General features: G+C 40.0%; 2 protein-coding genes across 3 annotated transcripts in view; both read left to right on the forward strand.

The window, feature by feature from the left end:
- Nucleotides 1-16,535, forward strand: part of LOC123971410 (cytoplasmic FMR1-interacting protein 1 homolog) — a 1,205,200-nt gene that overhangs the window by 766,884 nt on the left and 421,781 nt on the right. The window lies entirely within an intron of this gene.
- slc34a2b (solute carrier family 34 member 2b) lies at nucleotides 696-7,914 on the forward strand. Of its 2 annotated transcripts, none has more exons than XM_046050256.1 (13): nucleotides 696-837; nucleotides 3,150-3,197; nucleotides 3,285-3,416; nucleotides 3,507-3,635; nucleotides 3,791-3,934; nucleotides 4,055-4,166; nucleotides 4,290-4,485; nucleotides 4,587-4,682; nucleotides 4,985-5,075; nucleotides 5,613-5,780; nucleotides 5,949-6,065; nucleotides 6,156-6,280; nucleotides 6,893-7,914. In XM_046050256.1, the coding sequence occupies exons 2-13, from the start codon at nucleotides 3,152-3,154 to the stop codon at nucleotides 7,436-7,438; spliced, it is 1,902 nt and encodes a 633-aa protein (XP_045906212.1). In that variant the 5' UTR covers nucleotides 696-837; nucleotides 3,150-3,151; the 3' UTR covers nucleotides 7,439-7,914. The 2 variants fall into 2 exon arrangements, with proteins under 2 accessions (XP_045906212.1, XP_045906211.1); XM_046050255.1 differs by lacking the exon at nucleotides 696-837 and adding an exon at nucleotides 2,308-2,677.

Here is a 16,535-nt window from a genome sequence, read left to right on the forward strand (position 1 = left end):
CATTTTTACATGGTGTTCTATGGGGATTGACTCCCTTTTGTAGTGAGTAGCCTGTAGCTGCAGTACCCGAGGCTGCAGTTTCAGGACCACAATCCTAGGACCAGAACTGCATTTGTAGGACCATTGTTTACTTTGATACTGCCAGCTAGTTGGCATAGCTAGCTAGCTATGTTACTCTTGGCAGCCCCCGAAGCCAGTTACCCTTACCCTAACCATCACAGGGTGTGTGCCTGAATCTAAGTTATTGATTATATGCATGTCGACCGGTTAACCCTACAGCTAGCAGACAAGGTTAACCTCTTTCGTGTTGTTGTGCATTACCACCACCAATCCACTACATGGCGCTGTTGCAAAAGAACTACAGTCCTAGAACTGTGGTCCCAGGACTGCCGGGGTACTGCAGCTATATAATTTTGGCTCAGGTGGCCACTCGATGAATTGCAGTTTTTGGCCTTTCCGGAAAAGGCCTCATATATGAGAACTGGAGATTGCCACTGGGTCTGAACCTGATGTGTCTGAAGAAAGGAGGGCATACAGGCTCTTTGTAACCTATGAGAAGTCCTTCATGTGTGATCTGATATATGAGACAAAACCTAGGTGCTCAGACAGGTGTTCAACAGGAGGGTGACTTTGGTCTGCATGTTTTGCCAGCACTGATGTTTTCTCCCTCTCTCTGCGTTCCTGTGCTCACAGGGTTCATGATGACTGCAGAACTGGTGGCCTGGTGGGTGGAAGTGACTGAGGCTTTTGGCTGGTTGGAGAGAGTGTGGCAGCATAAACAGCTTTTACTGCATCAAGGTGGCCAAGGATGGTGACCTCGTCCAGTAAAATTGGGTGGTTAGTAGTGTTGGCATTGCGGATGGATGTCTATGCAAGTCCATTTAAAATCAATAAGCTAACAGAATCACAATAAACATAAAATAGGCTCTTATTTATAAAAGTAAGCCATTAAAATGATAAATTCTATATGGGGTATTGAACGTTCTCCATCATTCTGTTCTGTCTACAATTATTCAATTACAATTATCATTTCCAATATAAAGCATTTATCTTATTTCCTTTTTGCCTTACATCAACGATAAATCTCTTTCATTCATCCTCTTGTTTAGGCCTACATATTAGAACGTGCGAGCTGCCTGTTTGCCTTGGCAAAGGTGTATGCTTATTTGACATTTACCCACCTAAAAGAAAAAATGCTAAACATAGTAGTTAGTTGGCTGGTCCTCTGTGGTTATACTGTTTCTCGTGTTAACTGCCATCTGATGAACGCAGCACAAGCCCACAGTTTACATATGTACACTACTTACTCATTTTAAACTCTAATTAGATCTGTTTGAAAATTGAGTGTGCAAGATAAAGTGCATACCTATAAAATAACACACAAGTAAGTGGGCAATTACATTATATCTATCCTATGTGCCACAACTGCAGGCAACAGTGAAGCATGGTGGACATTTCTTCCAAGCTTGGGGCTGCATTTCTGCTAAACAGAGTTGGGGATTTGGTCGGAATAAATGGTCTCCTAAAGGCTGAGAAGTACAGGCAGATATTTATTCATCATGCATCAGGGAGGCATCTACCTGATGGCACCTACCTGCCGAGTTCCTTCAAAAACTGTGTACGAAGAATAAGAATGTGTGTACATGCGTGTGGTATCTAAGGAGCTGTTAATGTGTGTGTTTGAGAGAGAATGAGAGTGTCTGTATGCACATGCATGGCCAGACCTGTGTGAAGATGGATATATAAATAAAGTGGATATCAATAATACTCACATATCAGCTGAAATGACAAGAAAATGCTCAAATAGTAAAATGAACCACATGCTATTGTTCCAGTGTGACACAAACAATAAGTCTATAAATATTTTTAGATATTTTAGAATTCCATGTAATATTTAACATACAGCGCATGACACCAACAAAGGATCCATATGACTGAGAACAGTGGTTCTCAACTTTGAAACTATCTATTGATTATGATCCCTCATTACAGGTTAGGCCCTATGTTCTTTGTGTGGACATGATTTTTGAGTTCAACCAAAGGCTGATTTGAAGAAGTTTTTCTTCCCAGAAGACTTGAAGAGATTAAACTATCCAGTATCTCACAAGAAAAAAAAAACCAAAAATACAGAAAGATTTGGGTTATTTTGTGGAAAAAATCATATCTGAGTAGAATTCAAAAGCAATGCAGCTTAGTGTTGCATTTACAACCACTAGGGGGCAGCTTCCTTGATTTCATTATTTTATTACACTACCTGTGGTTTAGACTAAACCTGTAGACGCAATATGGATTAAATCCGTATAGGCCTAGTTATTTTCAGTTCTAGCAATAATCCTACTAAGGTCCACCATCATGTTATTATTGCAAAAAAAGAAGAAGAAACATCTACTTTGTGTCAATCTTTCCCCATTCAGCACGATTCGGAATTTCATTTCTTTGGTTTTATCAAAGAGTGTGGCCCACAAACAGATAGCCTACACCTTAGTGCCACTTGCGGACTCTGCACGTGTGCGCGACCTTTGAAATCAGAGCAGAGAGAGAGAGAGAGAGAGAGAGAGAGAGTGTGTGTGTGTGTGTGTACTCGGTGCTCGCTATAAAAGCAGCGCTCAGCCTCGAAGTGAGCAACAGGTAACCCAGGTGAAGCCTCCTCCTCACCGCTCAGAGCACTCCGCTGCAGGTGCGTACATAACCATCACCGCTCTGTGATTCTCTTGTCGAGAAGAGAGGCCACATATCCACATGTGAAACTAGTCCACTGTAATCGAGGACATTTATCCAGCTGATTTTAAGAATCCATGGAGCGCGGGAGAATGTGTAATAAGATGTTTCTTTTTTGCGTGTGTGCGCTTTTTTAGTCATTGTGGAGATTTTGTTCAATGTGATCAACCATAAAGGTGGTCAAGCTGAGGCTCTTGTCGTATAGAATTACATGATGTTGTAATGGCTATTATTTCGATTGTATGTAGACTAAAATCATTGCACTGAAAGAGCCGTGTTTATTTTGAAAAGTAGCCTATATAATAACTTCCATTTCATCTTCATCAGGGTTTGCTCCATTAGTAAACTGTAATTAGGCTATATGTATATAATTTAATTAGTTGTTAGAGTTGTTTTTATTTATTTATTGTAACTTTTCTTTCCCCATGAAGTTATGGCCCCAAGACCAGAAGTGGGAACTGATTCCTCGCCCACTCTTGGTATGTCCCTTTCTCCTAGAAACTTACCTCCTTAAACTGTGTTGTTGCCACCTTTTCTAAGACTCCCTCCCACATGCCGTCCATTAGATGACAACACTCCTGCTAAAGATGCAGCCATCCTGCCTGCTTACTCCACCGTGGACCTGGTGAATGAGGATAAAGATGCAGAAGATCCCTGGCATCTCCCAGAGCTCCAAGACACTGGGATCAAGTGGTCGGGTGAGAGAGCTCACCATTCTCCATGCACTGCACAGTGCAGACACCTTTACAAAACCTCACCCTGATTCAGTACTTTGTTTTTCTTTACAGAGCTGGATACAAAAGGAAAGATCACGAGGGTGCTGACTGGGATTGTGAAGGCTGTTCTGCTACTTGGACTTCTCTACCTGTTTATTTGCTCGCTTGATGTTCTCAGTTCTGCTTTCCAGCTAGTCGGAGGTAAAACAATTTCACAGATTAATATCTTGGGTCTTTATCACCACCCGTCACAGCACATTAAATTTACTTTATAGTGACAGGTTGAACAAAATGCTGCTTATGTAATGTGTTTTTGACCTGAGGGTGTATGTGGGTGTGCGTGTGTATTTGTACAGGCAAAGCTGCTGGTGACATCTTCCAGGACAATGTTGTGTTATCCAACCCTGTGGCTGGGCTGGTGATTGGGGTGTTAGTCACAGTGCTGGTGCAGAGCTCCAGCACCTCCTCCTCTATTGTGGTCAGCATGGTGTCCTCTGGATGTAAGCAGACACACACACACACACAGAAGATGCATGCATACACTTGCATTGGTCAACTTATCGTCATTCACGGAGCTACAATGCATTACACATTCATATAATGCAACTTATATTCTTCAGTGCTGGATGTCCAGTCTGCAGTGCCGATCATCATGGGCGCCAATATTGGAACGTCTGTCACCAACACTATTGTGGCCATGATGCAGGCAGGAGACCGAAATGAGTTCCGCAGGTAAATCAGAGCATGTAATAACAAACAGCTTGTGACACATGTAGAGCAAATATGCTGCAGTAGATAAATAACACTAGAAACGGCGTCTGGTACATAATCAAGACTGTGTTCCTTCCCTACCAGGGCATTTGCTGGCGCCACTGTCCATGACTTCTTTAACTGGCTGTCTGTGCTGATTCTTCTGCCCCTGGAAGTAGCCACAGGTGTTCTGTACAAACTCACCAGCCTCATAATCAAATCCTTCAATATCCAGGCCGGAGAGAACTCCCCCGAGCTGCTCAACGTCATTACAGACCCTCTCACCGACTCCATCATCCAGGTAGAGTCAGTTACATTGGAATCATCAAGAAATAATATGCAACGTCAACATAAAGATGATTTAGATCTCCTAAACATGTGTTTAAATGTGTGCTCTCTTAGCTGGACAAATCTGTTATCACTGGCATCGCCACTGGTGATGCAGCAGCCAGAAACATGAGTCTGATCAAAATATGGTGCAAGAAAGAGACCAACACGGTAAGAAATCAACAAGATCTGTATCACATACATATATTATTAGTTTTCCACACACTGAACATAACACAGTAACAGTAAAAACATATGATAACGCTATGGTTACCTCTGCTTTTTCCTGTTAATGACTGGTATTGTTCTCCTTGTATTGTCACCACAGTCATCCTGTTGTTAGATCATACTTTGAAAGTGTGTTATTTTATAAAAGGGGGAATGTTACAGTGGCAATTAAAAGGTGACCATAGCTACATTGACTTCTTAATTATTGCCCTTGCATTTAAGGCTGTTCCAATCTTTCCTCTCAGACTTTCTGGAATGTAACGTTGGAAAACTGCACTGCTGGTGCCGTCTGCTGGGAGGAAAGAAACCAGACCTGGACCAATTACCAAGAGAAATGTAAGCGTGCCTCCATCAGTGTATAAACCACAGTATAAGGGGGGGGGATTTACACAGCAATTAGGATTACCTGATCCACCAAAGTTCAGTGAAATTTGAGACACAACAACCTCCTTCATCCAGCCCCTCTGATGTCTGGACAATGGCTACCTTTGAGATGTTATAGTGACTAAGCTCATACCTTGCCTCGACCCCTCTACCTGCTCAATAGGTCTATTCATGCAGAGTACCTTAAAATGGACAACCTCTTCAAAGTATTCTACCCCCAATTGAAGTAAATGTTTTTGTGATTGCTTTTAAAAATAAAAAACTAATTTTTCCATAACTACATCAGAATCCGCTCGAGTAATATAGCAGCCTCAGGTTTTTTTTCAGATTACAGGGAAAGACACTTCCCCCACACACAAAATGTTGTTATATGAGGACCGTATCAAGGTTTGCTCTACAGTGAATCATGCACGAGGCTATTTATTGCAGTTACATAATGCAAGAGTGGAACACTTTAATGCCAATCATCTCTTTGACCGTCCGTTGCAGGCAAACACCTCTTCGTCGATACCAATTTGCCAGACCTAGCAGTGGGCCTCATTCTCCTGGCTCTATCTTTGCTCGTCCTCTGCACCTGCCTCATCCTCATTGTCAAGCTGCTCAACTCCATGCTGAAAGGACAAGTGGCTGTGGTCATTAAGAAGGTGCTCAACACAGGTAAAAAACAAAACAAAAAAAACCAACCACAATGTCTCGTCGACATGCTCTCTCCAGCCTGTTTGATAGTCGGCACAGTTTGCTGTGTTTGCGCTGGTCATGAGGTTTTGGTGTGTGCTCACTTCATCAGGTTTATTGCTCACATCCAGTCTTTCTGTTTGACAACAGACTTCCCCTTCCCCTTTGGTTGGGTTACTGGCTACATTGCGATTTTGGTGGGAGCAGGGATGACTTTCATTGTTCAGAGCAGCTCTGTCTTCACCTCAGCTATAACGCCTCTTGTTGGTAAGTTGGAAGTGATTTGGCTGTATTGTCTTCAAATGTTGTTTTTTTAATAATATCATCATTCATGTCTTGTCAACCTTCTTTCACCAGGTATTGGTGTCATTAGCCTTGAGAGAGCCTATCCTCTGACACTGGGGTCAAATATTGGCACAACAACCACTGCCATACTGGCTGCGATGGCTAGCCCGGGAGAAACACTGGCCAACTCCCTGCAGGTAAGATGCAAAAGTTTCGCTTGGCTCTGACGATGGCACTGTTGGTCTCTCATTCCATCCACCACTTTGGTTTAAACTGAAATATCTCATCAACTATTGAATAGATTACAATTACATTTTTTTAAAACATTAATGGTCCCCAGAGGATAAATCCTACTGACTTTGTTGATCCCCTGACTTTTCCTCTTGCTCCATTGTGAGGTTGACAAATTTGTTTGTTTAGTAAAATGCCTAAACTACAATTTTCATTCAATTTTGCACAGATATTCATGGCCCCAGAGGATAAATTGTAATAACCTTGATCCCCTTGTAGAGTACATGTATCAAATATTTAAAATCAGACAGTTGGGTGCCAGATGAGAGACTGATCATAGTCATAACCAATCACTTTTAAATAAGTTAATTGAAAAGATACCTGGTATAGCTTGTTATTGTCGCCATAAAGTTTTACAGATGGTAGGATCACCCAGCGCCATCATCAGATCAAATTGAAATTTGTCCAGTACTTTGGTTTACGACCAATTACCTGGTACAGCTGTAGACTCTTAGTCTTGTTGATTGATATTTTCTTGGAGATCTAAAAGTGACAGCCTTGTCTGTGTTTCTTTCTAGATTGCACTTTGCCATTTCTTCTTCAACATCATGGGTATCTTACTGTGGTATCCAATCCCCTTCACGCGGCTGCCCATCAGGTTGGCCAGAGGCCTTGGGAACCATACTGCCAAATACCGCTGGTTCGCCGCCTTCTACCTCTTCCTGTGCTTCTTGGTTTTACCTGTCACTGTATTCGGCCTGTCGCTGGCTGGCTGGCAAGTCCTGGTCGGCGTCGGCGTGCCCATCATTGTGTTGGTTGTCTTTGTGATCATTGTCAACGTGATGCAGTCTCGCTGCCCCCGGTACCTGCCCATTGTCCTTCGCAGCTGGGACTTTTTGCCTCGGCCCCTGCACTCCATGGCACCCTGGGACGCTGTGGTGACCTCGACTTTGGGCTTCTGTGGCAAACACTGCTGCTGCTGCTGCAAGTGCTGCAAGTGCTGCAAAAAAGATGAGGATCAAAAGATGAGGAGGAACAGCAAGAAAAGTCTGGAAATGTACGATAATCCAGCCATGTCAACAGATGAGGATACAAAGCAGGCTGTTAATGCAACACATTTTTAATATCATTAAGTTTCTATCTGTAAGCGTTACTCAATGCAATAATGAATTTGGAACACGCTTGTAATTGTTCATCACGTCTCAGGTTGTGGTGTGTTGATGATTCCCCTTTGTTGGATGTACTAAGCACTGCAGTAAACACTGTCTATCACCATCATGCTGGAGAATATGAACACAAGCGTTGGACATATTATAAATAACCTGCTGTTTCTGGGCATGATGTTTATTTTTTGATGTTTTCAGTTTATTGTTCGGACTCATTATCTGCTATGACTTAACTATGGGTGGTTCTGAATTTATTTTTTATATTTTTTTAATGTGGAAGAGGCCTTTGGTTTTATTTTCAACTCTGACCATTTGAATTTCAAATGTTAACGTAGCATTTAAAATATTTGTTATCCTTCAGTATTTAAGACTATAATATTTGTAAATAAAACAATTGCTATTTTTAAAATGCAGTATTTAAATTTTTTTCTCCAACCAGTTCCATCTCTTTTATGCAGATAACGTGGTATCTGTGGTATCTATGGCCGGATGTCAAAGTTATTTATAGTCACTGATATGTCATTTTAATCAATTCATTTGATATTCAGTACAGATATTGCTATTAGAAGATTCACTGGAAGTGTGCCAAAACAAAATGGCTTTCCGTAGCAAATAGATTCTTGCTTTAATGTAAGATTTGCCTTTGAACAGTAATTCTGTGACTTCAGACTGAAGCACCGGGCAAAGTCTATCTGCTGCATAGTAAGAGCAATATTGTCCAGGTGTCTGTAGATTCAATTTGTTAACCAATGTTTAGAATTTGTGGGAAGAAAATGTTTGAATAAAAGAATTTCAAGAGGAAAGGAACGTCCAGTCCATAGATTCTGAAACGCAGTATACAGTTTGGATAAAAATCACACCACCTAGGGCCTTAAAAAGTCCGGTAATGGAATTTGCATGTACTGTACCTTGTGACTGCAATCAAAGTATCTGCTCCTCCCACACCACCACCCACGCTGCTGTACCTGAACCCTTACTGTAGTAGTCCTAGTAGACATCGCGTACAGGACACTCAGATCAAAAGACCACATATTTTATTGTTTAATTTCTTACTTAATCATTACTAACAGTCAATAGGTGTCATTAAACAGGGCCACTGGATAATGCTGAGCCAGTTATGCCATTGATTTCAGGACAATGCCGAAAGATTACCAATCGTACACTGTACCTTTGAATGCAATTTTAAATTTTCCACGCCAGATGAGCTATAAAAGGGATCATTCATAGTGATAACACTTATAAGAATTCAACAAATGTATAATATAATTTTTATGTAAGGTCATATTCCCCCGTTTGCTTTGCATGATCATTTAATGAGCACAACTAACATAAACACATTCCAGTATTTGAAGACCTACTGAAAGCTGACTAATAAACAGAGTCAGTTAGAATCCATGTGCCATGTGCCATGCACTGTAGCACGTATGAAAATAGTCTGTTATCAGAGTCTTAGATTCTGGAGTTCATGTGAAGTTTTATCTCAAATTCTACTGAACTTTGCCATATTTATACCTCAACCACAGACACGTATAAGGTAGTTTCACAACTTCAAAAGGCAAAGATGGAGCATAGTAGAGCCCTGGAAGATTAGAGTTTAATGCAATGATAAAATACAATACTGTATTAGATAGTAAATTTAATATTGAACCACGCCATGGAGCAAATACTGCAATCCCTGGTTTAAGAGCTATGAGGTATGTTTAATATTAGTTTTTCATTGTAAATATGAAAAAAACATGCCTCCAGTTTCACCATCCAACAAAATCCTTGATTCACAAAAGCTTTCTGCATTTTGCAACATAGCTCATCAGTAGTAAGTAGTATAAGTACAGTTGACTGGTTTTTGGCCTCCATTGGCACACCAGCATTTTCTACACAGAAGTTGCTCTTAAAAACTGGTACAGACAAAAGAATCTGATAATTTTACTCTACAGCAAAGTCTATTATCTGGCAATAACATGAATTTGATTGTTCAACTTCAACTGTTTATGCAAGTGTGCAAGTATGATTATAGTTTTTGTCCTGGTTAAATGAGAAAAAAAATGTTCTGGAACAACACATATTCAGTAGTTTAAAATTCTCTCTCTTCTCTCAAGGCCAAAGTGTTCCTACAACATGCAGTACCAACATTCAAGGTCTCATCCGTCATTATGCTATCAACTCATTTAAATCTGATGCCAAATGTTCCGCCAGCTAGTCACTAACTGTGTCTGTCTGCTGCTTGGAGCAGGCCATGTAGTATGCAGTTTTTTTCCACTGAAAACTGAGGCCTGCTGCGGCTGGAAACGTTTCTGATGAGAGCAATGAGATGAATGAAAACACTGGAAGCTGTAAAACCAAAACAATGTGATGAAAGATTAAAAAACAATCCATAAACTGCTGTGGAACTAAATAGAGCTTTATAGGTAATAATTTTCTGTGATTTCATCACAATAAGCAACCCATTTCACATTACACCTACTTACTTGAGCGATTTAAAATATAGTATAAGTTATATATTTCATAATGTGTGTGTGTATATATATATATATATATATATATGAACAGTATATATATATTAAAATATTCATTAACGCAGCTTTAACTTTTAAGCAGTACGTTTGCTCACTATGCACAGTAGCCTGCTCCTCCCATTTGCAGCTGCTCTGTGTCTTTCTGCACCTTAGCAATTACTCTGTTTTATAACTACCTATAATTAACAGTGTTACCCAATGCATATTGAGGAACAATAAACCAGATATAATGCATGACCACATATTAAAGGCCCTATATCACCACACAGGAGTTTCCACGAATCACAGTAACGTCTCCCATTCATACAGGTGCAACTAAATAAGGGGTTCAGAGAGATGTCAGTCACGCCCACACAGTCCTGAGAAGGAATCATATTAGGCAAAATAAGTTGCAGAGAGAAATAGCCTCAAAGTCCAATAAATACTGATCTAATACACAGCCCTCATTGAATTTGATTCCACAGTTTGTTATTCTACTGCCTGTTTGACATATACTGAATGTCGAATACAACTGAGATCTATTATTATTCATACTGCAGTAGAGTTTTTCATTTCCAAATGTTATCAAGTCAGACTGGTGATTGTGAATGTCCAAACCATAAAAGGATTTCTTACATTTTTGCTTTGGTTTCATGTCAATGCACAGGTGCAACATGTCTGTTTAGCCATATTTTGATGAAAATATAGCTATGTTGAGTCACTGCCAGGGTCAGAGGTGTGTTCTGTTGCTCCTGTAACTACACCAAACAGAGATGACACACGCTGGGGCACACTTCTACATCACTGCAGCACAGTGACAAGTTAAACCAAAAATAAGATTTTAAGATAAGTTGTTATTTAAGCATCTTAAACACAGAATCCTACAACTGAACTGAGTATTACTGAATCAGTATTTACCATAAACTGTACTAATTTTTTACTGATGTGTGTGGATGTGTGTTTCAACTGGGATGCCATTGCTTATTAATCATGAATAAATGATTAATCACCAACTGGCATGGGATGTGCACGGCCCAGCACAGGAGGGATGTGCAGCAGTTGATTAAAATTGCTCAGAAGATCAGTGGAACCATCGGTGATATCAGTGAGGTGAGGTGCCTGCTCAGAGCCCAGAGGATGCTACAGTAACCACCCAGCCAAGGCCTGTTCACCCTGCTACCGTCTGGCAAATCAGACAGAAGTATCTGCTGTCGCACCAAGAGACTACAGAGCAGCTTCTTCCCCCAGGCTTAAGAGTCTTAAATTCATCCTCCGCACTGCACCATGCAAAATTGTTTATTTCTGTATCTAATTTTTGTATATCATTTGCTTTGTAGCATACAGGAAACTACAAAATGCATGTCATCTAACAATGACATCTTAAATTTACCTTGTACCTTGTAAATCTGAAATAAATTGAGGCAGAAGTATATCTGCACATCACTCTCCAGTGTTTGAGATATTGTGACAAAATGTAGCTTACTTTTAGCAATGTGGGTGGTGACACACGTATTCCCCCGCGAGGCTTCCCATACAAACTCAGATACCCAAATGCACTCAGTCTCAGTGCAGTGCATCAGGACTGCGTGTTTTTATTAGCTGTTGACATTTTTTTCAGGCTAAGTGGTATTCTAAACCTTGAGTCAGTCGGGGCTCTGGGTCTGTATCATTTTAAATTGTTGATATTGTATAAGAAACAGCTTGTTCCGCAGGGCACCAGAAACCCTGATAACATTCCTGACTCATTTCACATTGTGCCCTCACTCACATTCAAGTAAAACATTTACACACATATTTTAGATGTATAAAACTATTCTTTTTTTGTATTTGTATTAGGGCCCATGGGTGCCTGATTGCTCAAGGGCTGCTTGTAATGCAATATCGTCTATTAAAATCGCCTGTGTGTGTTGTGCCTAGAACTGTAATTCCAATTATAAACACAGGTATTGGTCTTAAATTTGTCTAAAAAAACCAACAACTTCTATTTGGCAGAATATTGGTGCCTTTCTGCAAACTGCAGCAGTAACTAATTTCACATGAACTAATCTCATCAAAGAAAATGCCCGCGAGGCCTGACACATGCAAAATTCACAAAAATTTTATAGTACAATGAGCCAGGTATGCTATACTCATGAAGTTACCATTTGAACTTAATATAATCAAATACAGTTTACTGCCATTAAAGATCTATTTCATCACTGATCTTCAGTGTGACCGCCAAACAACTCTTTGGCTGGATTCGTCGTCACTTTCACCCCCTCCTCTATGGTCAAATAAAGCCTGCAGCAGGATGTGTTCACGATAGCTAATTATGAAATGGACAGGTGTTATTGTGTGGGATAATGTTTTAAAATTACGTCAGTAGCAGTTTAAGATTTTTTTTTTCCCTTTTATCACCTCAGAGATATTGTTCACTAGATGAGTAGAGACAGATGTTGCCAAAGTCCAGCTGAAATAAATTTTACAGTTACATGCAGTTATTTTTAGACGTTACAATTGATCATGAGGTACTGTACTTTCTACTTTCTTCTTCAACATGGCGTGCGGTGCGGGGCTATCGACCATGTCACTACAGTACCTCAAAGACCTTACTGAGGGGTGTTTGTAGCTGATAAAACCACAGACTACTACAACGTCAAGTTCAAGTGTCAGGCTACACACAGCCATGTGTGTTGTTTTTGTTTCAGCACACGCTTGCTCAACTCACATGAAAAGGCACTAACTGTGAACAATGTAGCAATTTCAATGGAACTTCAATAGGGCGCTGGATTTAACTGCATGTTAGGGCAGCCATTTGAGGAAAAGTGAAATGTATTGAGATGTTTGCTGACAGTATCATCAAACTCTCTGAATTACAATTACTGTGTAGGAGCTAAAATCGCACTCTACTGTTGTGTAAAAGGAATGGTGCTGACATGATTGTGTTTTTGTGCCATTTGTGCACTATGCCATGTCCATGTGATGCCAGTTTGTTGAAAACTGCAAGACTGTGAAATATCTACAAGTCAAATATTTGGTAGGGGTTTTTCTGCGTAACAAGTATATCTCTTGGTCAAAGTTTTTTTTATCAAACATTCCAGAGGTTTCAGGATAACTTGAATTCAGCTATTAAAGAATGAACAGTGTGAACGCTGTAAATCAATTGAGAGATCTGTCAGTGTGTAGTAATGAACTGAAGTAGCTTACGGTATACTGCAACAATTCAAGGTCAAGATCAATCAACCTGTAATAAACTCATTAAACAAATCAAATGGAAAACAACTGTCCACTGTCCACCCCATCATTTAAACTCACCATCATACCTACTCCAGGTGCCAATAGTTTTATTGTATGCAACTTCTTTATCAGTAGTAATGTCTAAACGTTATATGACACATATGAGGTGACTAATAGATTTTCCATACTGATCTGAGATTTCATAATGAAGGAAAACTGGATAATCTTTTTCAACTAATTTTAGCTTTTTTTGGGAAAACAACATGAATACTTCTCAACAGCCTCAACATACAACACCGATTATTATTACACAGATTATATTACCTGTCTCTGACATGTGCATTTTCTTTACACAATCGAGATTCAATTTTTAAGCAATTACCTATGGCAATATCAATGAAAACACAACACAAAGTACAGAAACATCTACAAGATTACCACAGTGAACATGTGTCACAGCATACAATGTTTCCTTTGAAGAAAGAGACACAGACAGAAAACATAAGGGACAGAGATAAAGAAAGAGGAGAGGAGACCATTATTCCGTCCCCAAATTATATACAGACTTCACTCTAAACTGAAGGAGCTCCACATGGTGCTGTTTACACTGTGAAACTACTTATTTAACTAATGACAGCTCCATGAATACCAGGCAACAACACTCACTGCTGTAAACTGCACATCGTCACAAGTCACCCAGAGCTGTAAATAACTGTTAAGGACTGAGTAACACTGCATTTGTTGGAAACAAAATCCCTCAAAGGGCATTGCCTATTATGTTATCTTTATGAACACAAGACCAATAGTACCACAGAGAAGCATTACCTTTTTACTAACACCCCAGCAAGGGCTCTAAAGATGTGTTTGAGGTGTCTTCCATTGCCATGTTAACTTTCAAACCAAACCTTTCTTATTGTTGTTTCCCATAGCGGTGGCTAAAACTGACATTGTCTTATCTTATGTATCGACCAGGAGCACCTGACCAGCCAGGGACTAAATCAATAACTTCTGAAATTCCATTGCTCTGGCCTTGGACAAAATGTTTAAGTGCCCATGCTGTTGTTGCATGTCCTGTCTCCTGTGAGACACTTATCATCAAAATGTCACTGATAGGGGCTGGAACAAGTTTAATAGCTGACCTATTAGAACACAGCTTCCTGTACAATACATCCTATCTCCTAATACATCCATCACTGACGCTGATCCTTTATGCCTTGCAGCCATCAGAGTATTTGTGTGTAAGTTCAAACAGTGCTATGCTGTGACTGAAATCGCTAATGTCCATAAATAACTTACTAAATAAATACTCAGTGTTGGAATATGTTTTACTGGAGACTGCATAACAGAAGCTTTACTCTCCTTCCTTGGCACCACATCCCCAAGACAACATAAACTGTAGGCCGGAGTCAGCATTACTTAAATTAACTTCTGATAAGTAGTTAATTATCCACAAACAAATAGGGGGGGGGGGGGGACTTTATAAACACTCTGATAAACCAGCACACTCACATTTCTCTCCTTCCTGTTTCCTCACTTAAAATGAGTCACTTGCCTCCGAAACACAAATGTGTCACATGAGTAGTGCTGTAACTCATCCGCTAAATGTATGCTCTTACAATATGTAGTATCTGGGGCTTTTGCTGTGGTTATTGGGTCACTGTGCTGGGTATTTTGAGGCATAAGAGATGATAGAGGAGTGTGGTCCAGAAAGCACAGAGGCACTCGCCCGACAGAGTCACAGCCAAATCGCCGGTTTGCCGGAGCCACTGCTTGCCATTCAGGACGGTAAGCCTTAGGTTCCCTGCCAGTCTGTAGGTTCCTCCCGTGATGCCATCTAGCTCTCTATTCAAGTTGACAACATCTTGGCTGACAGATGATGTGTTTGCCCTCAGTGCAACCACACGGTGATGGAGAACCCTTTGTTCTGTGTTCAGATGAGTAGGATGAAAGGAAATTTATGGCAAATAAACATGATTACACAGATTATCTTTTGATGTACAAGCAAGCGTTGGTAGACCATGTGGGAAAATTGCACCCTCTTGTGGAAAATGTGTGCAAGTAGGTGCAGTAAAGGAGAACACAAATATTTACTAAGACAGCTCTGAAAAGGCACAATCACAGTAATGACAGAGAGAAAGAAGAGATGGATATGCCTAAAGAGAAATAATAATGATTTAAATAAGTCATCATGTTTTCTTTCTCAAAATATATATAGTGTATAATGTGTTACTTTTTCACATTTTCTATATTTAAAGGTATATCAAATTATCAAATGAGGATAATAAGTGCAGCATGCAGTGTGTTGATTGTTTCTCTTACTACATACAGTATGAGTTGATTGCCTTACGCCTACCAGGAGGAGCTGTGCACTGTTCTGAGTCATTCTCCTCAAGGCTTTTCCCATCTGGACTCTGAGTAAAGCTACAGAACAGGGTGTTACTGCTTCTTCATTCTCAGTTAAAACAATGAAAACTGTGCATGATGACAGAAACATCAAGCTTTCATAATTTTGTTAAAATAACAGTAGGATGTCATGGAAATGATAATAATGATGTCAAGTGCAGGAGTAGACTTACGTTAGCTAACTGACTTGGGCTTAAAGAAATTACTATTATTCCCTTTCTTGCCAACAGTTAGACGAGAAGACTGATGCCAATGGCATGGCTGTGGGTTAAATATGAAGCTACCACTGAAAAACAGTTAGCCTAGCTTAGCACAAACACTGTAAACAAGGGGAAAAAGCCTGGCTCTGTCCGAAGGTAACAAAGTCTATCAGCACCTCTAAAACTCACTCATTAACACATTATGTCTAATTTTTTAACCTTTAAAAAACCAAAGTTTCGCAAACAGACATGAAATATTATCTTCTCATCCAACTCTTTGCAAAAAAAAAAGTATTCCTCTTCCTCAATAAAAAAAACGTCCAACACCATTTACAATGGTAACATTAAATATGAAAACTTCATATTTGTGTTGAAGCAACAGTAGAGAGACATGATCTTGCAAGCATTATTACTACTAAGTACTATAAACAGCCTTGGATCCCCCAAAAACTACCCATGGTCATTATTCATTGTTGAGGCAGTTCATGGATTTAAAAAAAAGCACCTTTTCAAGATCTTCTCCACCATAATGTCCGGCTCATCATGATGTGACACAAGCAGTAGACGTTCAATTGAAGAACGTGCCATTTTTGTTCTAAAATGACAAAGTTGTACATTCCCTGTGAGTCCGTGTGAAAATGAAATCATAACAGGGGCTGATGGATTATTCATAGAGAAAGATCTCCAAATAATAACACTGTATCATGCTGTTTGTTGTTTTTATTGTGGTGGGCCCGAGGCCGT

Source organism: Micropterus dolomieu, linkage group LG05 (genome assembly GCF_021292245.1).
Source record: "Micropterus dolomieu isolate WLL.071019.BEF.003 ecotype Adirondacks linkage group LG05, ASM2129224v1, whole genome shotgun sequence".
NCBI lineage: Eukaryota > Metazoa > Chordata > Actinopteri > Centrarchiformes > Centrarchidae > Micropterus > Micropterus dolomieu.